The 27,182-nt window shown below is 39.2% G+C and overlaps 1 protein-coding gene across 1 annotated transcript in view; it reads right to left on the bottom strand.

Annotated features, from left to right (window-relative positions):
• LOC126161613 (NFX1-type zinc finger-containing protein 1-like) overlaps window positions 1-27,182 on the bottom strand; it is a 392,892-nt gene that overhangs the window by 188,147 nt on the left and 177,563 nt on the right. The window contains exons 7-8 of the mRNA XM_049917568.1: window positions 23,059-23,248; window positions 14,820-15,099 (exon numbers count right to left, since the gene is read on the bottom strand). Of these exons, the coding sequence (XP_049773525.1) occupies window positions 14,820-15,099; window positions 23,059-23,248 (470 nt within the window). The remainder of the gene's footprint in view (window positions 1-14,819; window positions 15,100-23,058; window positions 23,249-27,182) is intronic.

The raw sequence follows: 27,182 nt of genomic DNA, 5'->3' as shown, positions 1-27,182 counted from the left end.
GCTGTCAAGATGCATTTCAGAAACTCAAAAATGCCTTGCTCAGTGACAGATGTTTAGCACATTTTGATTCTTCCCAGACAGTAGTTCTGCAAATCAACGATTCTTCCTACAGAATTGGCACTGTGCTTTCACACAGAATTGGTGCACAAGACAGACCTATTGCTTTTGCCTCAAAGTTGCTCAATCAAAATCGGTGCAATTATTCTCAAATTGAAAAAGGAGCTCTCAGTATTGTGTATGTTGTTGTTGTTGTGGTCTTCAGTCCTGAGACTGGTTTGATGCAGCTCTCCATGCTACTCTTATCCTGTGCAAGCTTCTTCATCTCCCAGTACCTACTGCAACCTACATCTTTCTGAATCTGCTTAGTGTATTCATCTCTTGGTCTCCCCCTACGATTTTTACCCTCCACGCTGCCCTCCAATACTAAATTGGTGATCCCTTGATGCCTCAGAACATGTCCTACCAACCGATCCCTTCTTCTGGTCAAGTTGTGCCACAAACTTCTCTTCTCCCCAATCCTATTCAATACTTCCTCATTAGTTATGTGATCTGCCCATCTAATCTTCAGCATTCTTCTGTAGCACCACATTTCGAAAGCTTCTATTCTCTTCTTGTCCAAACTATTTACCGTCCATGTTTCACTTCCATACATGGCTACACTCCATACAAATACTTTCAGAAATGACTTCCTGACACTTAAATCTATACTCGATGTTAACAAATTTCTCTTCTTCAGAAACGCTTTCCTTGCCATTGCCAGTCTACATTTTATATCCTCTCTACTTCGACCATCATCAGTTATTTTGCTCCCCAAATAGCAAAACTCCTTTACTACTTTAAGTGTCTCATTTCCTAATCTAATACCCTCAACATCACCCGACTTAATTCGACTACATTCCATTATCCTCGTTTTGCTTTTGTTGATGTTCATCTTATATCCTCCCTTCAAGACACTATCCATTCCGTTCAACTGCTCTTCCAAGTCCTTTGCTGTCTCTGACAGAATTACAATGTCATCGGCAAACCTCAACATTTTTATTTCTTCTCCATGGATTTTAATACCTACTCCGAATTTTTCTTTCGTTTCCTTTACTGCTTGCTCAATATACAGACTGAATAGCATCGGGGAGAGGCTACAACCCTGTCTTACTCCCTTCCCAACCACTGCTTCTCTTTCATGCCCCTCGACTCTGATAACTGCCATCTGGTTTCTATACAAATTGTAAATAGCCTTTCGCTCCCTGTATTTTACCCCTGCCACCTTTAGAATTTGAAAGAGAGTATTCCAGTCAACATTGTCAAAAGCTTTCTCTAAGTCTACAAATGCTATTGTGTATGGTGTGACAAAATTCCATCACTATTTGTATGGTCGCCAGTTCTATTTAGTGACGGATCACAAGCTTTTGCAGTCCTTGTTTCATCTGTCAAAGCCAGTTCCTACATGCACTGCTCAAAAATTGCAATGTTGGGTGGTGTTGCTTCAGCATATCAGTATGGAAGCATGGCAATGCAGCTGCCCTATCTTGCCTTCCGACTGACCCAGACTCTGATTTCGATGCATCTGCCACATCTTGTTGCCAAGTCAATGTGTAGGAATCTGAATTGCTGAAATCTTTTCTCTTGCATTACAGAAAAATCGCACAGGCCACAGAAGCAGACTCAGATCTCAAGATTTTGTTGCATTACATTTTCATGTCTTGGCCTCGTTCATTGAACATTACCCAGAACTCAGTTGTGTGCTGATATTTTGCATGTTGGTGTAACATTTCAGTTCAACAGGTTGTGACTCTAGTTCAGAATGCCAGTGAAAATTGCATGTGCGCATTCCCAAAGTGTTGCAAAATACTGTGTTGCGATAGTTCCACCAAGGACATTGGGGAACTGTTTTCACTAAACAGTTAACGCGACGCCACTGTACTCAGCAGGGCATGGATGCCCACATTGAACAGACGTCGTCATAGTGTCACGTATGCGCTGAAAACCAATATGCTCTGTCACAAACATTCTTAGCTTGGCCTAAGATTCAATCGCCATGGCAACAAATGCTCACAGACTTTGCAAGACCATTTTGGAACACTCGTTGTCTCATTATTTTGCATAGAAGGTTTGCCCCAAGTACTTGTGTTGGACAACGGGCCACAGTTCACTTCACAATTTTAAACAGTTTTGTGAAGGCAATGGCATTCGTCATTTAACAAGTTCTCTGTTTCACCCACAGTCCAACAGAGAAGCAGTATCCTTTGTACACACTTTTAAGCAACAGATAGCCAAGCTTCACAACTCTCATAGACAGGAACAGGAGCTGCAACTCTTTCTCGCTTCCTATCGCTCCCACCCAAGAGACAGACCGTCACTGGTGGAACTTCTGCATGGCCACCACCATCGGACACTGCTACACTTGCTGCATCCACCGCAGCATCCGGCACTGCCAATGGTATGCAAGTATAGCTTTGTGGAGCACTATATTGTTCTCTTCAGGGTTTACAGCAACTGTGGGGGCTGGGAAAGAGGCGTGATCCAAGAACGCATTGGCTCTTCTATGTATTTGATCGCACATCCCGATGGTTTGCAATGCCGGCACCAGAACCAAATTTGCACCTGTCATTTGCCTCACGATTCTGCTGCTTTTCTTCCCCAGATTCATGACCTCACGGCGGGACCGCGCAGCCTTCCAGCTGCCCACTGGTGCCACCAGGGCATCCCAGGAGGAGCAGGATGACGATGCACTCTCAGCCCCACTGTCCCCACTCACTAACCCCATTGGACCTGGACCCACGAACACCATCATCGATCCAGGACATGCCCTCAGGCCTGGACGTGTGCCCTGGCAACAGTTTTTTGGAGGATGTTCCTGTTGCCTCACAAGCCAGATGGCGGGGTACTGTGGAGCATGCTATCCTCCACAGTCACGGCTCCTGGCTCATCTCTACATTCAGTGTCCTGTCTGCCTCCCCACTGTAATTTGCAGCCTCCCTACATAACAATGATGCGGCGTTTTGGAGGGTGGGGGTGGGGGGAGCAAAGTGCTGTTGTAAGATCTCACCAGCGCAACGATCAGCAAATAGGTTGCACAAAGATCAATAATAGTCACTGAATCAAGTTTGCCTATCAGGAGAGAGGCCAAAGACAGACTCGAAAGCAACGCAATGCCAACGCCCTCTCAACCATCAGTATTTAGATCGCTGCCGCAGATCGGAGGGCCAAGTCAGGCATAGACAGTCAGTTGGAGTCTAGAGTCACAGTCGCAGTTACTAGCTCAATCACTATTCTAGTTGGCGTGTAGCAGTTCATGTCACCAGCTACGAAAGTGTAGTGTTTATAGCGGGACTTGGACTTCGCCAGCATTGAGGCTAATGTGGACTATTACGGAAGAGCTTATATCACAACAACTTGCTTAGAGCTTTCTGTGCTGGTAAATAAAGAACCCTGTTAATAGTTGTGTGGTAGAAAGAGGATACCAGCTGCCAAACAACATCCTCTCCTTTCTCCCCATGGTACAAGACTCTACAGTGTCAACAACTATACAAAAAGTGCAAAGCTGGCAGGACTTAGACTATGCAGCTACCAGAAAACCTCTAATAAAATTAGTGAAGAAGGTAACTGCTTTTGTCTGGACAGAACACTGTGAGAGTGCCATGTTAAAACTGAAATAAATTCTTACAAGTTCAAGTGTCCTTGCTTATTCAGATTTTACACCACCATGTGATTCTAACAACACCGTATGGCACTACACAAAAAGAACTTCGGCATCTGTTTTTGGAAATCATTACTTTCATTGTTACCTATGCGGACAACACTTCATTGTAATTAATGATTATGTGGCTTTACAGTGGCTACTGAGTTAAAAAGATACCAGTGGCCGACTTTTTAGGAGGACCTTAAAATTCAGTCAATATGACTACATAGTTAAACATAAGCCTGGCAAATTAATCAGAATGCAGGTGCCGTAAGAAAGAAAATTAAGAACCTACGAATAGACAATTTGCTTGCTGGAGACTTAAAGAAGGCACAAAAATCTGAAGCTGTGTGTAATAAATCGTCGAATTCACTGGATTTTATTACAACAGATGATGTTTTACAAAAGAAAGTGCCTCTTGGAGTATGGATAGTAGCTCCCAAGACTATTTTGAAGTGCATACTCAATGTCATGATAGCATACAGACATGTCATAGTGGTAAAAGCACCATGCATTCACACATTGTAGGCTGTTATTGGTGGTCACAATGAAACAAAGATGTAGAAGATTACATTCAAAGCTTTCTTCCTGACGCTTAGAGAGTGCCTGGACAAAGACCAAGAGTACCCCTTTAACTTTATTGAGGCAGCAGTACCTATTGAATTCATATCCTCAATATCCCAAGACCGTCCCCTATAAGAGCTCAAAATAACAGACAATTTAGCCATCACTGACCATTTCTCTCACTATCTTATTTTGATAATAAATGAAGACATGACTACTGAGATAGCTGCCAAAGCATCTATCACTCATTCAGTACTACCATTTAGGAGTCCAGAGGCCATTAAAAGAGACAAACTTTATATCCAATCTTATCGTACAAGTATGTTAAAATGTTGTCATATTACATGAAAAGCTCCCACTCAGAATGGTGTTGTCTATTGCCATGTATGACTTTACCATACAATGGCAGGTACATGTAACAACAGGGCTGATTCTTTAACAGGTTGTTTACAGCCACAAAATGCATGTCCCTTTCAAGATTGAGAAGTTGCTGCCTGGAATAAATTTCAGTGAAGTGGAGCACCTGGCTAAAATATTAAAGATCATTTAGAAGAGAGTTCAGCAGAACAGTGCAGCCAAAACATGGAGGCAACACCAACTTAGTCAAAAGAATGCTGGGATGTCACTATACCAAGTAGGAGATTATGTGATGCTATGACATGCCACCATAAAACAGGGGAGAACAAAGTAATTTACATGCTCCTGCGATGGACCTCTCTGGATATTGCATGACACATTGTTTGTCAATGTCGAATCAGAAGACTGTAGTTTTTATTTTCTTCGCTTAATTAAGTATTAAGATAGCAATACACCGTGTGCTTTAGTTGATCCAGCTGAACCCATAAAAAAAATCATTCAGCACATATGCCAGTATCCAGTAAAACTGTTCCACAGCAACCAACAGGTTCCCATCACTACAATTTATGTTCTGACTCTCTGTACAATTAATGATCTAGGGATTAATAACAGATCTTATCTTAAGTATTAGGTGAAAGATCATATCAGTATTTTCTGTGTCACTCCTGTTTAGCCATACTGATTATTCTGTTGGATGTTTTCACCTTTCTAGGTTCCTGATTCTGTCAGAGACAGCAAAGGACCTGGAAGAGCAGTTGAACGGAATGGACAGTGTCTTGAAAGGAGGATATAAGATGAACATCAACAAAAGCAAAACGAGGATAATGGAATGTAGTCGAATTAAGTCGGGTGATGCTGAGGGAATTAGATTAGGAAATGAGACACTTAAAGTAGTACAGGAGTTTTGCTATTTGGGGAGCAAAGTAACTGATGATGGTCGAAGTAGAGAGGATATAAAATGTAGACTGGCAATGGCAAGGAAAGCGTTTCTGAAGAAGAGAAATTTGTTAACATCGAGTATAGATTTAAGTGTCAGGAAGTCATTTCTGAAAGTATTTGTATGGAGCGTAGCCATGTATGGAAGTGAAACATGGACGGTAAATAGTTTGGACAAGAAGAGAATAGAAGCTTTCGAAATGTGGTGCTACAGAAGAATGCTGAAGATTAGATGGGTAGATCACATAACTAATGAGGAAGTATTGAATAGGATTGGGGAGAAGAGAAGTTTGTGGCACAACTTGACCAGAAGAAGGGATCGGTTGGTAGGACATGTTCTGAGGCATCAAGGGATCACCAATTTAATATTGGAGGGCAGCGTGGAGGGTAAAAATCGTAGGGGGAGACCAAGAGATGAATACACTAAGCAGATTCAGAAGGATGTAGGTTGCAGTAGGTACTGGGAGATGAAGAAGCTTGCACAGGATAGAGTAGCATGGAGAGCTGCATCAAACCAGTCTCAGGACTGAAGACCACAACAACAACAACAGGTTCCTGATTAAATAGAAATTTTGCTTAAATGTTGTATATTCATCATTGCTGTAAAGTTTCCTCTCTGCATTATAGGTTTTCAAGCATATCAGTTTGATATTACCACTGCTAAACAGAACTTCTCTCCCACTGGACAGCTTGTTATGAGCAAATGCCTGTCCAGTTTGGTCATCTGTCTTTGTCAAACAATGACACTCTTTGTTCAAATGTGACTCCCTCTGGTTTAACTTTGTTTCATATGACTAGTAGACCCCTATGCAACTAATGCATCATGCTTTTTGCATCTGTATGCTCCATACTCCACATTGTCCCAAAATTAACCAGTACGCCCTTTTCAGCCTTGTTTTGCTCTACTTACTCCTCTATATTTTATCTTCTGCCTCACTGGTTTTGTCAGGTGTTTGCACCATTTTGCTATGCTGCAACATTGTTACACAGTTTTCGCCATTGTCTGTATGGTGGAGTAATGTTCAAACTTCATGAACTTGAAAACTTCTACAACAAAAGTGCAGATATGTAGCCACCATAATCGAAATGCCATCATATTGTTTTAAAGGAATTTACAGGAATTTGCAGAAATAAGATCCCACTCTCCACCTGACCAAATCACCAACTGCTGCTGAATAAGCACAACCCAGTGCTGTTCCATATGGCTGGCCTCCAAGTAGACATTGGTAACACAATTCAGCATCTTTACTTACACATGAACAACACAATTCAGTGCCTTTTGTAGAGACTGTTTCCTCTCGGAACATACAGAAGACAGTTTACTGTCTCATGTGCAACGAATTTGACTGGTCACTGCCCAGTTACTATCTCATTACTAAATCCCCCCCATGAAATGATAAATCAAGATATGAATGCTATGCAGAATCAACTTATTGACTCACCTCAAACATTGGCAAAATCTCATGCACTACAAAAAATGTTTTGCGACAAAAACTCCGTTCACTGAAGTGAGTATACTAGTGTTTGCAATACTGACCAGCCTACAAAATAATCTCCCATTTTATTTTCTCCTGAATCCTTTATGAATATCTCAACAACTGTGTGCCCCTCTTTTCATATCACATAGACTCTCACTTCTAACTATATTGCAGAGTTGACTCAAGATTACCCCAAAGTTACTTTTCACTTGTGGATATGTATCCTGTCCGAATTGTGGATACTGCACATGTTGTACCTCTAATATCTTATACCATTTAGGCCCTCCCCATATGGGAGCAACACAAATGAAACCCACTGCCGATGCAAGCGGGTGCAGAGAGCGTGACAACAGAGTGACTCATCAGTAAATCACTCACAATGCATTGCCAACCATCTGCCAATGACTTGGCATCCACACTGCCAAGTGAGCTGACCTGAATTGTGTCCTTGAACACAACTCTGTACTGATCTAATAAGAAAATGAACAAGCAGGTTCTGAAAATTAGTTTTGTAAAGGAACCGGAAAAAAAATCCCATTTTATACAACTTCACAATCCCCGGCTACTACAGAGGGATTTGACTGGTAGTGTCAAGTTGCAAAGAAATTATTATGACATATTTGCAATATACTGTACATTAACCAATCAAAATAAAATTACTGGCATGTCAAAGGGAACAAATACACAAATAAATACAACATACCTGGAGTATTCTTTTGTGAGATTTGCAACCTTGCACTTTCAAGAAGAAATAAATACTAAAAACAGCAGGAAAGTGGCAGAAAAGCCTCAAATTTCTCATACATATAAACACAATGGTGTTCACATATAAAAGATTTAACAAGAACAAACCACTAGCACCATAACTTTGTGTACATATATCTGAAGACATTTGGGTTTTCAATATAAAAGTAACACTGTGTTAAGGCAGAAGTTAATTGTGCAAAATCACTGTAGCTGTGTTCAGTTGTTCTATAAAATGCTATGAATTTCGAATCCATCTCCTGCAGCTCTTTGGTTGCTACACACAGCCTACTTTTTATATTTTTTTTGGATATATGGATGAATCTAAAATTTTCTTCTTTTTCTCATTCATGTGACACAATTCACATGTAGGGAAGTCTGTAGCAGTCTATTATCAGCAGTTTTAACTGTACAGCAAATATTTATACCACTTAGGACACTGGCAGTGAGGGATAAGAAGGATAACCCTGTGCATTCACTGTGTATTTTCTCCTGCAGCAGCATTTGAGTGAGTGAGGTGTGAGCTACAGACTGTAGAGAACATGTGAATAAACAATGCCAATCATCTAGAGGTAAAGTCATTCTCAGAACATTCCAGTGACCAGCAGATAAGATTGAGATGACCAGCCTTGCTCACATAATGTCACCAAAGCTCACAATCTGCAGCAATATCTACAAATTTGACTGAGATCAAAAGCTTTTGAGTTGTACAAAAGGCTTGAACTAGAAATGTTGAAGGTTTTGTGACTGACTTGCACCATAATATTGAAAAAAGTAGGATCCTCCTGATGGGTCAGGAGTGCGCTACCCAGACAGCTGTGTGCAAAGTAAATAAGATTATTTTAGATTACGAGATTTTCCATCCACTGCAGATAATTGTAGCTTTTACAAGACATCGAAGTATTATTGTACAAACCAAATAAACGACTCCCACAGATACAGCTATTACGATTTTAGTGATCAACAGCTGAAGCATTTGCATCACAATCCCAGGATTTGGAGCACTCCTAAGAATCAATGGAGCTCGCAAAAAAACGCAAGTTTCATTGTTGTATGTCCGTTAGTAGTCGCGTAGAACATTGTGCCGCAAAGTTTGCAAATTTTGAGATGGCAGAGTTAGAGAAACAATGCATCTACATTGAAGTTTGTGTGAAACTCAAGAAAACCTTTACAGAGACACACCAAATGACGCAGGAAGCCTACAGTAATGATTAAGCCATAATTGGTTTTACTAATGGTTCACATAGTTTAAAAATGGCCAGACGGAAGTTAAAGGTGACCCTCATTCAGGACGCCCTTCAATGTCTACCAATGATGCTCATGTGAGGAACTTCAATGAAACTGTGCGTGCCAAATGAAGACTGACTGTTCGAGAGATTGCAGAAGAATGTAACATTTCAGTTGGATCATATCATGGAATTGTGTCACAACATGTTGGAATGCAGCGTATTGCCACGAAGTTCATCCCATGACTCATGAGTCAGGACAAGAAAGATCTTCAGATCATCTTATCAGGTCAGGTCAAATATCAAAGCCATGCTGATAGTTTTCTTTGACTTTGATGGGTTAGTTCATCATGAATTTGCACCACAGGGACAAACTATTAATCGATTATACCACTGTGACATGTGTCGCCTGTGAGAAAATGTGAGATGGAAACAGCCTGAGATGTGGCTAGATGATTCACGGCTCTTGCAACACGATAATGCACCCACACATTTATCCCCGTTGGTGCACGACTATTGCACAAAAAAAACCAAAATCACTGTGCTATCTCATCCTCCATACTCTCCAGACCTCTTCACTGCAGACGGTTTTTTATTTTCAAAGTTGAAAATCTGGTTGAAAGGACAAAGATTTGCAACGATAGATAAGAGAAAATTCGCAGATGGTGCTTCACGCGATCCAAGCAAGAGGGGTATCAAAACTGCTTCTGGAAGCAGAAACAGCATTGGGAACAATGTACCAATTGTGGAGGAGAGTATTTCGAAGGAGACATCAAAGATAAGTGATGTTGATATCACTACGACCGATGCTGAGAAACAGCTAAGAGTGATAAAATTGAACAAGGTCTATGAGTAGAATTGAACTTCTAACAGATTCTACACAGAATTTATGATTAAGTTACCTCAATTTTTAACCATAATATACACTGCACCCCTTGAACAAAAAAGCTGAAAGACAGATTAGGTCAGATCCGCCTACAGGTACCTGAAACAGAATGAATTATGCCACGCCAATCCATATGAATTCCGAAAACACTGGAAATGCAAAACCCAATTTATTTTTTTCTCACATGACATTGTGAAAGCCACATGTCAAGATAATCAGGTTGATGCAGTACTTCTTCACTTCCATACCTGACAGAATCTGTTTGCAGAATTAAATACTATAGGGTTTCAAGTGAAATTTGTGACTCGACTGAAGATTTTTTTGGGAGGGAGGACACAGCATGTCATCTTTGATGGAGAGTCACTGACATATTTAGAAGCAACATGAGGCATGTTCAAGGGAAATGTTTTGAACATCTGATGTTCATGCAACATTTTATATAGATCTAGCTGTCAATAATAACCTCAACTTTTGTAGAAGAGACACTTATTCATAATGAAGTACCTCTGAAAAACACAGAACAAATATTCACACAATATAATGTAATTGTATAGATAAAAAAAAAAAAAAATCTACTCACCAAGCGGCAGCAGGAGAACACATATACAAAAGAGGTATTATATATATATTATGTATTGTAATATGTGTATTCTTTTTTGTGTGTGTTCTCCTGCCACTGCTTGGTGAGTAGATTTTTTTCTCTCTACGATTACCCTATATTGTCAAAAATTGACTATTTTCGTTGTTATATTAGGACAAATATTCAGTCAGTTACTGATACAATATCAAAGTGTTGTATACATTATAAAGTTGCTTTAAATGAAAGGCTCCGTGTAAAAATAAACCAAGACCAAAAAATTTAAAATCTTAGTTTTACGACAGCTGGGTTCAAAATGTCAGTAACTCTTCAAGGAAAGGGGGAATCAAGTCTGTAGTTCAATATACTGTCCGCAGGATGCGGTAGTTACTTGATGCTCCAAGACAAGATTGCATCTTCTGGCAGAGGCAGAGCCACCTTGATGCTCCAAGACAAGATTGCATCTTCTGGCAGAGGCAGAGCCATTGTCAATCACGTCAAGCTGCATATCATATACAGAAAATTGGACAGAAAAAAATCATACACAGAAAATTGGACAGAAAACATAGTGGAGTTGTGTCTTAGAATACTGAGGTATTAAAGTATGAATTAATTTGTGCAGCTTTTATTAAGTTAGAGTGCAAAAATGGAAGAGGAATCTGATTACATTTTTCTGGATACTGATAATTCAAGCTCTTCAGGAAAGTGTCATGGGAAGTTCCACTTTAATAATCAACGCACAAACACATCCCTCTTTATTCTGATGTGTGTTCTGGACAGAATCCATTAAGATAGCTCTCATCCTCTTGATAATAGTCAATGATACAAAAATGCAGGTGGAAGTAACTGACCACAAATGTATAGTTTTGGGCCATTCACTTTTACTGAACGCTGTGAATGCAGCTGACTTGTGTAAAATAAAAAAATGGCTGCAAGCAAAATGCAATATACCTATGGCCCAGAGGAATGGTCAATACTTTAAAATATGAAAAATGCAAAACACCAAAACTGGAAGTCAGTGTAATGAAAAGAACAAAACCAGAACACAAAATATTAATGCCTATGGGTTAAATTTGTTAATCACTTGATGAGTGAGGTATGGCAGAGGAATGCCTTTTACAGTAAGGTTTAAAGAGGTTAAGTGGCATGGTGGAATTCAATGAGGTACATTTTATCAAGAAGGAAAAAGGAAATAAACTTAATTCACTAGCCAGAGTCCACCAAGACCAACTAATCAAGAATCATAGATCAGTTACAAATGAAAAGGAGGAGGACATGTTCAATTTACTGAAGTTCATTCCAACATTACATCAAGCCAATTACAAGAATTTCTAACTGCAAAGATAGCTACATGAGGGAGAACACGAAATGAGCAGCAAGATTTTCATGAACAAGATTATTCGTAGGTGGGGATTAAATAGTGTCTGCATGAAAGAAAAGAAGAAGAAGAAGAAGAAGAAGAAGAAGTAGCAATGGTAAGTGAACTTACTTATAATCTTGCAGTTTGAATAATTAATTAAAAGAAAAAGTAATTTAAGAGGATGCATTAAAAAATGAAAAGAAACAGGGACATTGGTTTAATTTTTGAAGTACGAAGTGGAAATTTTCCAGTGCACTAGTGAACAAAGTCCAGTAAATAGAAAATAAATAGGAAAAAAAACTTTTAAATTGAAAAAAATGTCTCTGTGCATCATGTTATATAGATTAGCATGTATTTGTTATTCTTCAATGTAAAAAAACTAACATTTAATTCTTTATCTGCAATAAAATGTATTACTTTAACTTTATATCAGTTTTTCTTGTAAGAGTAAAATATGGACTTGATCCACTTTTGCTTTGAACCTCTAAAATGTTCAGAAGTATAAAATTGTGCACTTCTCAAGATAAGAAAAAAAGGACTATCGTATGACAACAGTACTAATGAGTTACAATTGGAATCAGAAAACTTATAAAAATACTGGGGTATCATAATTTGTGAGAATATACGATGGTATTTTCATGTAAGCTTAGTTGTTGGTAAGAATTTGGTCCATTGGTATGATGCTCAAAAGATGCAGTGAAACTAGAATGGGGACTAATTGCAAAACAATTATGTGACTGGTCTTTTAATATCATCTTTGTCACTGAGCGCCACTACTGCCCCTCCCCACTTCCTTCACCACCCACCACAAACATACACTTAAATATTGCTCAAAAGTGTGGTACACATACCAAATAAATATAACAGGCAACATAAATGGTCACAAGATTGTCTGAACCGAAGAATATTGAAATGGAAATGCCGAAAAACCTAAACACATAGCTACTTGAAGACAGATGCCAACCATCTTACAAAAGCCTACTCAGAAATTTCAAGAAACTCTACTGGGCAAGGAATATACTAACATACTGCTCCTATAGTGATCGAAGACAAGATCGGACTAATTACTGTGTACAGAAATGCATTTAAGCAGTTATTCTCCTTGCATCCCATATGCACACAGAATGAGAAGACACACTAATATGTCGTACAATGTAAAGTACAAGTACCTTATTCCACGCACTTCACAGTGGTTTGCACAGTATGGATGTATCTGTAATTTCATACAGATGCTTATAACTGTAGTATTTTCATTACAGCCTGCTTTTGTTTTATTAATGACCGAAATGTACAAATAATTTTTGACGTTAGTTTGGCAATGATTTCCATTGTAACAATGTCTCTAAAATACTTTTTTATTCGGATCCACTCATCACACAAAGCAAGAAACAAATATTCTACTACTGACATTACCTGAAATGATAGTACACTGCCCCTCTGTATTCGACAGGAGTAGCAATTTCCTCAATTGGCAAGGTTATTTCTTTTACATCTACATCTACGTGATTACTCTGCAACTTACAATGAAGTGCCTGGCAGAGGATTCAACGAACCACCTTCAAGCTGTTTCTGTACTTTTCTACTCTCTAATAGTGCACAGAAAAGACAACCACTTACAATCTTTCTCTGCAAGCTCAGATTTCACTTACTTTATCATGATAATCATTTCACCCTATGTAGGCGGGCACCAACAGAATATCTCCGCAGTCAGTACCATCACTTACAACTCTCATCTGCCGACAATACTATTTCTTTGAATTCAAACCACATCTTGTCTATGCTTATATAGTCAGATCAGTTGGTGAAGACTGTCTCTTAGAAAGGTGTCAAGCAAATTTTTATCTGCATTTACTTTTTGTGGGTTTGGATGTTACAGTATTCAGTCTCACTACAACAGCCTAGTGGTCATTAATCCCTGTATCTGTCATGATGCTGCCTATTTGCCCAGGATTATTTGTTGCTATGAGGTCAAGTATGTTTTCACAACCATTTACACCTTGAGTGGGCTCCTGAACTGATTGTTCAAAACAATTTTCTGAGAAAGCATTCAGCACAATTTCAGACAATGTTTTATGCCTAAGCTGGCTTCAAACAAGGATTTTTGCCAATATACTGAGGGTAGATTGAAGCCAACACCAACTAAAATTGTATGAGTGTGGTACCTATTTAAATAAGACTCCAAGTTTTCTTTGAACTGTTCAGCAACTGTATCATCTGAGTCAGGGTGTCAGTAAAACAAACCAATTATTAATTTATTCTAGCTGTCAAATACAACCTCTACTCATAATATCTTACAGGAACTATCTACTTCTATTTCACAACAAGGTAAACTACTTCTGAGAAAAGTAAACATCCAACCACCAAAAATGTATTTAATCTATTCTGAACACGGGTAGGTTCTTTGTAAAAATTTCACCCGAACTTATTTCTGGCTATCCATACCGATAATAATCTAAGCGTTAGTGCTTTCTATTAGTGCTTAGAGTTCTCGTTCTTTCCCAACACAGCTATGACAATTTACAACTACGATAAAGCTTGTTGCTAGGTCTACCTTTCTGTGTTTGCCATACACACTTTTAGACTGACGCACTTCCTGTAGTGTGCCTGATAGCCTATAACCCTTTTTCTTTTTCTTTGCATTACTTATTCTCTCAGGTCCTTGAAATCTGTTGTATTTATAAAAGTACCACACGTTGATATCAACACAATAAGCTTTTGGTGAAACACACTAAATATAATCACCTCATTTTAACTTCAAACTATGTGGATTATATGCAAAACAATTTTCAGGCCCATGTAACATGGACATACTAACATGTCAGCACACAAGGGAGGGGAAATTGGATTACTGAATACCTTCTCTACCTTCTATGTAACAATGAAGACAATGGACTCATAATACCATATTCAGAGACTGTGATTGATTAACAACAGTTAGCAAACATTACAAATTACAGTCACATTGCACATGATCCTTTGTGACACGAAAATGATTGATTATATTTTAAGTCTTACCTTTGGCAAGGAAAGGAGCACTTCGTTTTCTCATGACATCTGTCCTGTACATGACAAACACTCTGACATTTGTGGCCACAAGGAAGTTCAGCCTCACAAGGGAGGCTGCAACCTCCCTCAGGAACAGCCTTGAAATCTGATGCTGAGGCAACTTTTGTTTTCTCGCTGGGGTGTACCTGACATTTCAGTGTCAAGTGACGGCCAATTGCATCTTGTTTCATCAGTGTTTCATTTATTTTTGGCCATATTTTGCTGCTCCTAGTTAGGCTGTCCATGTTACCTACATAAGTACAACGTACTTTTAATGTTGTTACTGAATGGAAAATAATGAGAACAAAATTCAGTCAAAAGTAAGTGTAATATAAATGCATCAACAGTAACATAACCTAGTGCTTAAACTATAATTTACAGACACAGAATTATGTATTTCTACTAATCAGTTGCACTGGTTTATCGATGCAGAATGAAATGCTCTTTGGAAAAAAATACAAAGGATAGTAACATCTTACATCCTGAATTTTTATTCATTTCATGGAACCTTAGATTCATCTTCATTACTCCTTATATTTTTTCATTCTGAGGATATAAATGTTTACTACTACTGTGTTATTTTGAATTCAACATTAAGCACAACAGCAATTTCTGGCCTAACAGGTTAAATATATAAAGTAACTGCTCTCTTATAATGAATTATCAAGATCCACAGAAAAAAAAATGAAGACAAAACTGTTTCACTTAACATGCAGAATATGTAAGAACAGCAAAATATTCTTAGGCTTCAAGAAGCCCCCTAGTCAAGGAAAGGAAGTGCTGAGAGGTATGAGTATTGCTAAACCTCCAGTTTCATCAGTCACAATTGCAAAATACTAACACATATTAACTTCAGAAGAAAGGAATGACTGGTACCTGAGATATAGGTTGAGGTTATATTGGTCCCCTGAGAAATGTCAGAATGTATGAGGCAAAACAGACATAATATACTTATCTTAGAAGAGACTATATTGATTTAGGAAAAAACTTCTGACAGTGTTGACTCGAAATTCTGAAGTTATCAGGGATAAAATATCAGGGTCAAATCGAGGCCCAAGTTTTCCCTGGCATATACAATGTCCAGATAACTTACACAAATGCACGTGGGTCACATCGTTGACAACCGTTGATATTTTGACAGTGCACTCCCTGTCATTTTCAAGGCAATACTGCAGCTAGTAAGCACTGTGTAAGGGAATTTAAAACCTCAGTATGCACTGCAGTTGTGGAAAGATAATCTCCCCCCCCCCACCACCACACACACATACACAAATTACTGCCACAACACAAGCAAAGATGACCGATGTCAGAAGTTACTGATAGTGAACATTAATAACCAATGGGGGTGTGATATCATTAACTCTGTCCCTCTGTTTTTTCACAATGGAGAGAACAGGATTTCAATTAAAGCAAAAGCCTCCATCTCTATTTATGAGGTTAATTGCTAATTTAATTTCAACTGCTTCCTTAGTGTCACTATACCAATAGCTGGAAGTGCATGCCAGAATCTGCGTGTTGTCATATTCCGTAGGATGAAAGGCGGCAAGACAATGTTATGCAATAATTGATTTGCTCAGCATGTAAGTGTCTGTGAGACTTACACTCAGTACACCAGTCACCTGCTGTCCCGTCAGTCTTACCAATATATGACATGCCGCAGCTAAGGAATACAATAGACAATCGCCTTAAAACCAAGATCATCCTTAACGGAAACTAAAAGACCCTAATCTTAGGTGTTGGTAAAAAAATGCATTTCACATCATATTTCCACAAAATACAGCTTATACTGTTGGAAATGGTCTCCAAATACAGCAAAAAGGTGTACACTTTGGTACCACCTGATACCACCGATCCCCAATGCACTGTTTGTCGACAGTGCAACACATGTATGACCTGTCTTTCACTATAACCATTCTGATGATAGTGACCTCAAAATTGGCCATCTCAGATAACAAACTCTCAGGGTCTGAGGCAACGTGGGCCCTGTGAGCCAGGGTATGAGATACCCCTTCACACTGTGCAGGATGGTGACAAATATTAGCCTGTAGTTACGAGTCAGTGGAGTAGGCTTCCTATAAATGGCACAACCCAAAGTACCATAACGTACCCTGACCAACATGTCAAGGAAGGCAAGGCAGCCATCCTCTTCAACCTTCATCATGAAAAGAATATTTGTGTGGACTGAATTCAGGTGCTCTAAAAACTGCTCAAGTTTTCACTGTCATGAGGCAAACAACAGAATTGTTGGCAATACATGCTGGTTTCAATGCTGACCCCACAAGAAGTATTGAGAAAAAGACTAACAGGGTCCTAGAAAAGTTCCTTTCTGCAGAATACTATCAAAAGCCTTGATTTTCATTGTGCTGTTCCCTATATGGTATATGAGAGTTTATCAGCTAAGTTACCTCATCTTGAGGTCATATTTCATCAGATTAGTTATAGTGAAAGACAGATCAGATGTGTTGTGCTATCACAAACTATGCATCAGATCACTGATGACAATATCGAGGTGGCACCAAAGTCTATGGCCTTCTAGCCTTACACAGGAGCCATTTTCAACACGACTGGTTGTATTTTGTGGAAATATGATGTGAAATGTGATTTTCAACCACCATTTAAAATAAGGTTCTTTTAGGTTCCGTAAAGAATGATCTCGGTTAGTGCAGGGTGGGAGTCTATCATATTCCTTGCAGTTGAGGTATGTTATCCATTGGTCAGGATCGTGTACTGAACATAAGCATCACACATACACACAACAGCCAAGCAAATCTGCTGTTGCAGAACACTGTCTCAGCACCAGTTATCAAGGAATATAAGAACACTGAGATTCTGGAATCAATTTCCTGCTATTGAGATACTGTTATTAAGGAAGCAGCTGAAATTAAATTAGCAAGTAACCTTATAAATACAGATGAAGGCTTCTGCTTAAATCCTGTGTGGAATTATGCTCTCTCCCTTGTCAAAAAAGAGAAGGACATAGTTAATGCTACCTCACCCATTGGTTATTAATTTTCACTATTGATAATTTCAGATGTCATTCCTCTTTGGTTGTGTGGTGGCACTACACAGTTTACAGTGTGTGTGTGTGTGTGTGTGTGTGTGTGTGTGTGTGTGTGTCTTCCTGAAACTGCACTGTAAACTGAGGTTGTTTCAAATTTACAGTCTGCAGTTTGCCATGAAAATCACAGGATGTGCACGTGTCAAAATATCGGCTGCTGCTGACGATGTCAACTGGTTGCAATCCCGTAAGTTATTTGAAGGATCAAATTGTTATAATAATATATTTATTGCAACCAATATACATATAATTTGAAAGTACAACTATAATAACACAAGAAAGTAAAAAATTTACATGTTGTGGTTTGCATAGTCACTAACTGCATCCTTTTAGTACAGAGTTCAACAATGCAACAGTGGCCTATTTTGTTATAAAGTTTACAATCACACAGATAAGCTGGTGGAAACTATGGACTGCCATTCTGGTTACCAAGTGCCTCATCTTCAGTCAGTAATGGCCCCTGTGCTGTAAAATTTTGGAGGTATGTCTTCCCTTTTTCCTGGCAATGTTTTTAACAGTCTTACCAAAGCACTGGTATGGGGTTGCATCAGGCTTGTCCATACGTCTTCAATCAGAAAGAATTCCCTCGCTAGCAAGTATACGGAGTCTGCATCACATAGTTTTAGACACACTGATCACTTTCTTTATATACATCACCTTTACTCATGCTAATGTTGTTAAGTTTTTCATTGTGAGATGTGGGCCGACAATTTCTATTCTGTACATCAGTGGGATTTTGGCTCTGAATAGTGCCATTTGCTGTCTCTATGCCGAGGTATCTAATACCATGAATAGCCATTATTGCTTGCATTGCTTTCTCTATTACATGTTTCATGAAACATTTCTGCATGCATTTGTATCTTGTCATCAAGGTATTTGAAGTCTGGTATGATTTTTAGTTTTTTCTCCCACATCAAGATATCTGCTGATGTAGGTGCTTTTCCTCAGTTTCTGAGCTCCATCATCTCTGTTTTTGCCACATTTATTTTGAAGTCATGTTTGGCACACCAATGTTTCATGTTGCATATGCACACGACATTATACCCCTCCTTTAGGATATTCTTATATAATTTCTTTCAGTGTAAGGATAAACAATAATTGACATATTGAGTCTCCCTAAAGATCCTTATTTCTTTCCTTTAGAGTATGGACATGACTCATAAGTTCCATACTCCTTGGGGGTTTCCTCTAGCTTTTTGTCAATGGTTTTCTGTTTATAAGATAAAAGGCTTTTGTGAAGTCTACAATTAATACTATACAAAACATCTTTTCTATCTCCAAGGGCAACACACGTTCTTTAGCGGGGTTATTGTACCGTCCAGAGTTGATCTTTCTTTTCTGAATCCCATCTGGTTTTTTGGGAGGTGTTTGTCAATTGTTTCTTTCATTTTTCAATTATTGTGCAATCAAATTAGACACAGTACTGTTTAGTAGGATAGAAGTCAGGTAAAGAGGGGCCAAATCAGCTGCCTTTTGTCCATGGACTGTTCCTTAAACCAATGATACAATTCACAATCAATTTGGTAGTGCACTGTCTAACTGAAGATACTGACCACCTGTTATGAAACAGTAAGGAAATTAACAAATGCACATTGCTGATTCCTGTATCTAATGTCAGACACATCAGAGGCCTCACTTCTACCTATGTCAATATTCCAAATGCGAGAATCTCTCTCCCATTTGCCTGCAGGGTGCCCTGTTGGTAAATGGAATGCACATTCTCATAAGTTTACTGACGTACTTGTACCCTGATACATCCACTTACTAATTTGTACTTTAACTCATAAGTCTAGAGTTCAAGCTGCATCCTCAGGTGCTGTGTCAACATCAGCTGCAGTGAAGGGATAAGAGAGCACATGAAACTTGGGTTCAATTTTCTTACAGTTCTGAAATCTTGTGACCTGCTTCTCCATACTCTGCAGGGGACCCTTAATATTACCAGAAACACATTCAGGCACTTTGTGTATTCCTAATGAAGGGAAATGCTAAAATTGCTTTTACTTGCTTGCCTTGCCTTGTTGTGCTTTGAAAGATGTTACATGTTCCCACATTTTATGTGCAAACAACTTCTTTCCCTTCTACGTCACAACCATCCATTCAATTTCTCAGATATAGCAGGGTGAAAATATCTCATGTCTCCCCTTCTCACAAAATCATAAGATATCTCATTTGTGCTCAGAAATAAGACGATTTCATTCTGCAATGCACAGACTCTAACACTGCCAAGGCTCAACCAATTCACACCGACGTGGTACATCACGTTTTACCTCTGTGCCTCTACATCCTCAAGAAATGATATGAACTGTCAATGGTGCAGCACCCTCGCTCTGGTTGCATGCAACACACCAACAGTACCATCTACTTCTACCACATGCATTAAGTCCTGCACTGCTTTAAAAAGCCTTCCTGATGCAAAATGCAATGAAAAGACAATATATCACTGTCTGTGTCTTGTGCATGTAACTTTTTTTTTTAACTTAACAATACCTACAACTTTCCCACAGAACACTCTGGCCCCTTTGGTCATAATGCTTGCAGTTTTGTTCCTGGAGAACCCACTTTTCTCCACACAATTCACAGCACACTTGAGTATGTCCTGACCAGTGGTTCTATTTGTCATTGACTGTAGGCCAATTAACTCCTCTGTGATGACGAAATTTTCATTAACTCCATGGATAAAGACAAATAATTGTGCAATGTCTTAGTTATCTGTGCTCCCACCCAAAGCCAATAAAGACCAAACAAAACCTTTGCTCAGTCTTCAGTTATTATGCGAGTTCATCAAAACTGAGTCCTTGGACTGCACTATAGTCCTTCTTGACTATGAACTGCTTGCAAGATCGGGACACAATATGCTTGTACTCTGCACCACACACTCATCGTCTGGAGAGAGAGAGAGAGAGAGAGAGAGAGAGAGAGTGAGAAAGGGGGGGGGGGGGGGGGGGGAAGGCTTGTTCCATTTACTTAAATTAGGGGTTACCAAGAAACCTGCTTTTGTGACACTATTTTGATGTGTTAATTGCTTTGTAAGTAATGATTGTTGCTTCCTCAGCCTTTTCACAAAAATCCACAGTTTTTGTTTTGTGTTCTTCCTTGGAAAGTCTGCTGCCAAATCCACTATGTTTTGTTTCGTAATTCTTCTCATATTGTACTCCTTATATATGTCTATTGTTTCACGACACAATCAACACTGCTTCAGTTACTGTCATAACAAAAAACTGTGTTTCTTCATTAAACAAATGACATCGATGACTGATTAAAGCTGGAAATTTATATATTTACTGTTGCATATACAAGTACACCAGATCAACCAGAAAAACAGTGTGCATCATACTATATGCAGAAACCAAGTTGACATTCGGCGTGGTGACTGATGGGAGTAATCATAAACGGGAAATACCTTTCTGTGCGCTACCATCAGCCACCAAACCGAATGCCAACTCGGTTTGTGTGATTAGTACCTGAATTGTACATGGTTAATGGTGTGGCCATCCTAGTAGAAAAGTTGGGTCGCACATAGGATGGAAGCCTCGGTAAAAGCGGATTTCTTTGGCTGTCGTGGCAGGCCACTCAAAAACTCTTAGCAGGCCAAATGTGGCCCACAGACCGCTCTTTGCCCGCCCTTTATCTATGCTAATCTCTGTTATCTTGTGATGTGCAATGAGCTGTAGTACATGTGTCAGACAGTCCCTAATGCATAACACAACAAGATGGTTCAGGAATCAATTAGCTACTTACTAGTTGTTGTTGCTGTTGGTGGTGGTGGTGGTGGTGGTGTTGTCGTCCAGCACTGAATTGGCAAGCGATTTGCTTATGCTGATCCACCTGTTTTCTGTTACAATTTGAAATAGTCTACTGCAACTGCAGAAGACGACTAGCAGATGTGGGCATTCCTGAACTGAATTAGTAGCGACACATTAGCATGAGAAAAGCTCAATGTTTGAACAACTCCCAAAATGGAGACGGGCATTCATTAGGTACTCACAATATGGCCACTAGAAATGTGCCTATATCACGAATCTTACCCGTCCTGTGCTTGTCTGTCTTGCCAACTGGCATTACAAGGTCTGGTAACATTCTATCAAGTGAAATGCTGAAGTATCCGACTTACTATGGTGACAAGAACATTTTCTTCAATACTGTGGTTACTTCTAACTAAGTTCCTCAATGGACTTTGTCATAATATGAAAATGAAAAGAAATTGTGGAAAACAGTAAATCTAGCTGATGCACACTTATCAAGCGATCCAAAAAGTAAAGTCAAGGCAGAAGTGCAAACACAAAGTGTGTTTATAGTTCATGTTATTCATCAATTATTGACTTAATTACAAGACACTCTAACTACTCAATCACACATGTGACACACTACATTGAAGCTATCCAATTATTTATTAGTATTAGTTTTTGTGAGAGCCCTGACACTATCACTATAGGAAATAACACATAATTTATTATAAGGTTTATATTTCTTTGGGATGACAGATAAAACATATATCCAAATTCATTAAAAACACAAGATTTTTTATCGTATGCTTTGGAGTGTCCAAGTATTTCTAATCGAGTCACAATAAATTTACTTAGTTATTCATTTTAAATGCAGTTGCTAAATCCCCCCACACAAAGATTTATCCATTTCAGATTTACTTATTTGTCCATTTTAAGTGCAGTTATTAAGTGTCACACACAAAGATTTATTCGTCTCTCTTTCTCTATTTTCCTAATGGTGTTATAATTTTTAAATGCATTTTATTCATTTTCATTGTTTCTGTTCCTTCATTCCTTCTAATTTTGTACAACCATCACTTGTAACACACTGGACTTATGTTCAGACGGCAGTTCAAACCCACCCAGCCATCCAAATTTTAATTTTTTGTTATTTCTCTAAATTGCTAAAGGTGAATGGTGGCACACTTCCTGTTAAAGGGATTGGCCAATTTCTTTCCCCCTCTTCCCCTAGCCAAGCTTGTGTTCCATCTAATGAATTTGTCATCAAAGGGGTGTCACGCTCTAATCTCCCTTCTACTTATATTAATTTGAACTAGCATGGTGAATTAAATTTCCTTTAAAATTGCATTATTTAACAATATGAAAGTCACAACAATAAACACAATTTGTTTTTTAGCTAAATGGTGACAATTAAAACATAACTTACCAATCATGTAAAAGCCTTCTTTAGCTCTGGAGAGAGCTACACATACTCTATTTTCAACTTTAAGAAAACCAATGTTGGCATCCTCATTGCTCCTCACCAATGACAATAGAATTATTTTGTTTTCTTCCCCCTGGAAGTTATCTACAACTGTTATCTGGACATTCTGAAGTGCACCAGATTCCCTTTTCAGCTGAAAATTTAAGGCAGCAGCAATGATGAAACAGTTAAGATAAACACAATGACATAAATTTCAGTGTGTATTATGCTAGTCTACACTACACTGAAAACTCCAAATTCTAATATTAACAATGTAACAAAAAGATACAGTGCTACTTACCATAAAGATGACACAAAGTTGGAAACAGGCACAACTAAAAGGCGCTTACAGAAAGAGCTTTCAGCCACAGCCTTCATCAGAAAAAGAAAGAGAAACACATACACACACATTCACACAAGCAAGCACATCTCACACACACGAGCATCATCTCCAGCAGCTCAGATTAGAATGCCACTGTCACATGGTATGGAAGCAGCAATCTGCTGCTGCCATTCCACCTAACAGTTGCACCTCCTGTGGGAATGAGTGGTGAATACATGTTGTCACTTGCTGTGAAGGTCATGTTATTCCCTGCAGCCATTGATGGAAGGCATTGCGGCGGAACACCAAGGAATAACCAAAGAGCCTCCATTAGCAATGAGTGGTTGGTTGGCTCACTAATATGGGGGAGGGGACCAAACAGTGAGGTCATCCATTCCATCGGATTAGGGAAGGACAGGGAAGGTAGTCGGCTGTGCCCTTTCAAAAGAACCATCCCGGCATTTGCCTGAAGCAATTTAGGGAAATCACAGAAAACCTAAATCAGGATGGGTGGATGTAAGTTTGAACCATCGTCCTCCAAAATGCGAGTCCAGTGTGCTAACCACTGCACCATCCTACTCTGTCATTAGCAATGAACATTAGTCAAAATGTAATGTACTGAACTTGCTTTATTGTATATGCCCCAGAGAGGAGGAGGAACCTAACGATCATTGTAAAGTACACTGATGAACCAAACCATTATGACCATCTGCTTAATAACTTGTTGGTTCATCTTTGGAATGAAATACATCACTGACTCTGCATATCAGGTATCTGACAGTTTGTTGGTAGGTTTGTGGAGGTACGTGGCATTAGATGTCTATGCACAGGTCACATAATTTGCATAAATAACAGTTTGTTGATTTGTGTACACAGTGACGGCACCCGACTGCAACCAAGATGGGTTCCATCAGGTGAATTTGGTCACTGAGACATCAACATGAGTTCACTATAATGCTCCTCAAACCACTGTAGCACGGTTCTGGCTCCTGGCAACCACACTGCTGAAAGATGACACTGCCATTGGGGAAGACATCCAGCATGAAGGGACACAGGTGGTTCACAGCTGTCAGCGTGTCTTCAATTACTACCACACATCACATTCAAGCACAGGAGAATGTCTCCCACAGCATAATACTGCTCCCACCACCCTGTGTCCATGGTGCGCTGCACGTTTCAAGCCACCGTTCAACTCGATGACGGTGTTTGTCCAAATGACCATCGACCTAGTGTAGCAAAAATGTGATTTATCCATTGATTGACAGTTGAATTCCGGTGGTCCTGTACCCACTGCAATTGTAATTGACGATGGCCTTGCGCCGACATGTGAACATGTAGGGTTGGTCTGCTGCAGAGCTCCATGTTCAACAATGTACAATGAACAGTGCCCTCTGAAACACTTGTGCATGCACCAGCATTGTTCTCCTTCAGTACAGATGTCTCAGATCACCATCTATCCTACTTTACAGATCAGACAAGCCTCCAAACCTCACATTCTGTGAAGAGTCTTGGATGTCCAACTATTTAGCGCCAAGTGGTAGTTTCACTATCCTCTCACCTCTTTCCATAGATGCTCACAACAGTAGCATGTGAACAATTAACCAGCTTCACCGTTTTCAAGATATTCGTTCACTGGCTCCATGTAATAACAATACGCCCTTTGTCAAAGTCGCTTGCCTCAATGGATTTCCCATTTGAAGCCCACGTCTTTGCTGGGGTGATCCTCTGTCTGTGTCTGCTCCACTTGCATACTTTTGTTACATGTCACAAGCCTGCAATGCCACCAGGCGGCATTCAATGTAGTGATGGACAGTGGTCACAATGTTTTGGATTATCAATGTACATTGTATTAATGGTTAATCTGACAATATATGGTTGAACTGATAGAGCTCTGGTTATGAACACTTTAAGTTGTTTGAGGAGAGAACTCAGTTCTTTTTCCAGTTAATTCACAAAATGTCCAAAGAAGGAGATCCGAGCATGGTGAAGAAACTGCTAGCTGGGAGCGAATAGCAAAGACCAACTCTAGAAGATAAATTTATGTGACCATAATATCCAGAAAATAGTAGCAACCAAACTGAATCTACAAAAGCCATGTGCTATTCTGGGAGGATGTAAGTAACAAGTAGGTTTGATGTATCCCTGTGAACACTGGGCAAACAGCATAGCCTGCCTCCATCATCTGAAATGCACCTAAATTAACTGAAAAAAATTGTATGTACCTGAGAAACAGTCTTTCCTGACAGCGATTCCCTACTAACAGCACAATATAGTTTGCCATTTGGGGAAATAAATAAATCAATCAATGAGGCTCTCTTAATTTCCTGACCAGAAACAACATCCATTTAATGAAAAATATTATGCTCGTGGACTTTTTATTCATCTTACAAAGGAATATGATCCAGTCACACACTCAGCTCCTGCCCAAACAGGATGCTTATGGTCTAAGAGGAGTCTACAATGAGTGCTTTCAGTCACATGTATCAAATAAAGAGCAGCTGGTAGAAACAGCAACCAATGATGCAATGAAAACTTATTCAGATACATCAGTAACCTCGTGAGCCCCAAAGGCTCAACTTAAGACTATCCCTCATTTTTTTCCTTTATTAGCAATTTCACAGAAAACACATCATCAACAGTAACTTTATTATTCACTGATAATATAAACCTTTTCTTTTGTATCATTTTTCCAAAGCAGAAAAGAGCCAACAGAGTTGACAGCAGTGAAAGCCTCCTGCACTTGTGCTGTGATAACAACATTTTCCTTAATATGTATTAAACAGCTCATGTGACCTTCTGCCCATCAAAGAGCCATACATCATACATACAACTATTTGTCATAGACAATAATGTTATTGAATAGGTCACTGAAACTAAATTTCTTGGACTGTGGATAATATACTACAATGGAAATATGGAAGTAGGCCAGATCCTGCAGCAGAGGGTGTAGTTTCAGGTGACAGACATGAGCATATAGTAGAACGGAGATAATGTCTTTGTTAGCAGGAAGAACTATGGTGTTTTCATTTCTCTTAGCACTCTTTAGCACTTTGCATTCTGCTGTTGTCATATTTGCAATAAAAAAAAAAAGCAGACAGTACGTTGGGACATTCAGTCTACAGAAAGAAGACCTGCACAGATCTATTATCACCCAGCACTGTGATTTGCCACTCTAATGAAGCTAGTTTACAGCACACATGCTATTTGCGACAAAGACAGCCTCCCAGCTGAGCTGCAACACCTTAGCAATGTATTTTGCCAAAATGGTTACAGTGAAGTGCATATCAGATGTGCATTGAAGAAAATGAATTACACAGCCATCCGCAAAGAAAAGGAAGCGAAAAAGGAAGATAAGCTTGCTTTTATCCCCTATATTGGGCCTACCTCAGCCAAAATCCTGAGAAGAAACAATATCCACGCCATCCTTCAAGCAGCAGAAAAAATGAAAGATTTGTTTGGCTTGGTGAAGGACAAATTACAACTGCAAATACCTGGTATATACAGTATCGCTTGCAAATGTGGCCGCCAGTACACTGGGCAAACACAGCTTTCACAGCACTGCCAGGAACATGTTAAATGTGTACATCTGAGGCATAAAGAAATCGGCAGTGGCAGACACGGCCTCAAGTAGGGACATATGTTCGAGTACAAAAAAACAAAAATGTTGTGCCAAGATACTGGCTTCTGGGAGAGGTATCATAAAAAGAATTAACTGGGATAAGACTGCATGACAAGCTCATGAACACTGATGAGGGCTACCAGTTAA

The sequence above is a fragment of the Schistocerca cancellata genome, chromosome 2 (genome assembly GCF_023864275.1).
Source record: "Schistocerca cancellata isolate TAMUIC-IGC-003103 chromosome 2, iqSchCanc2.1, whole genome shotgun sequence".
Taxonomy (NCBI): domain Eukaryota; kingdom Metazoa; phylum Arthropoda; class Insecta; order Orthoptera; family Acrididae; genus Schistocerca; species Schistocerca cancellata.
This window is presented reverse-complemented; position numbering and strand designations above follow the sequence as displayed.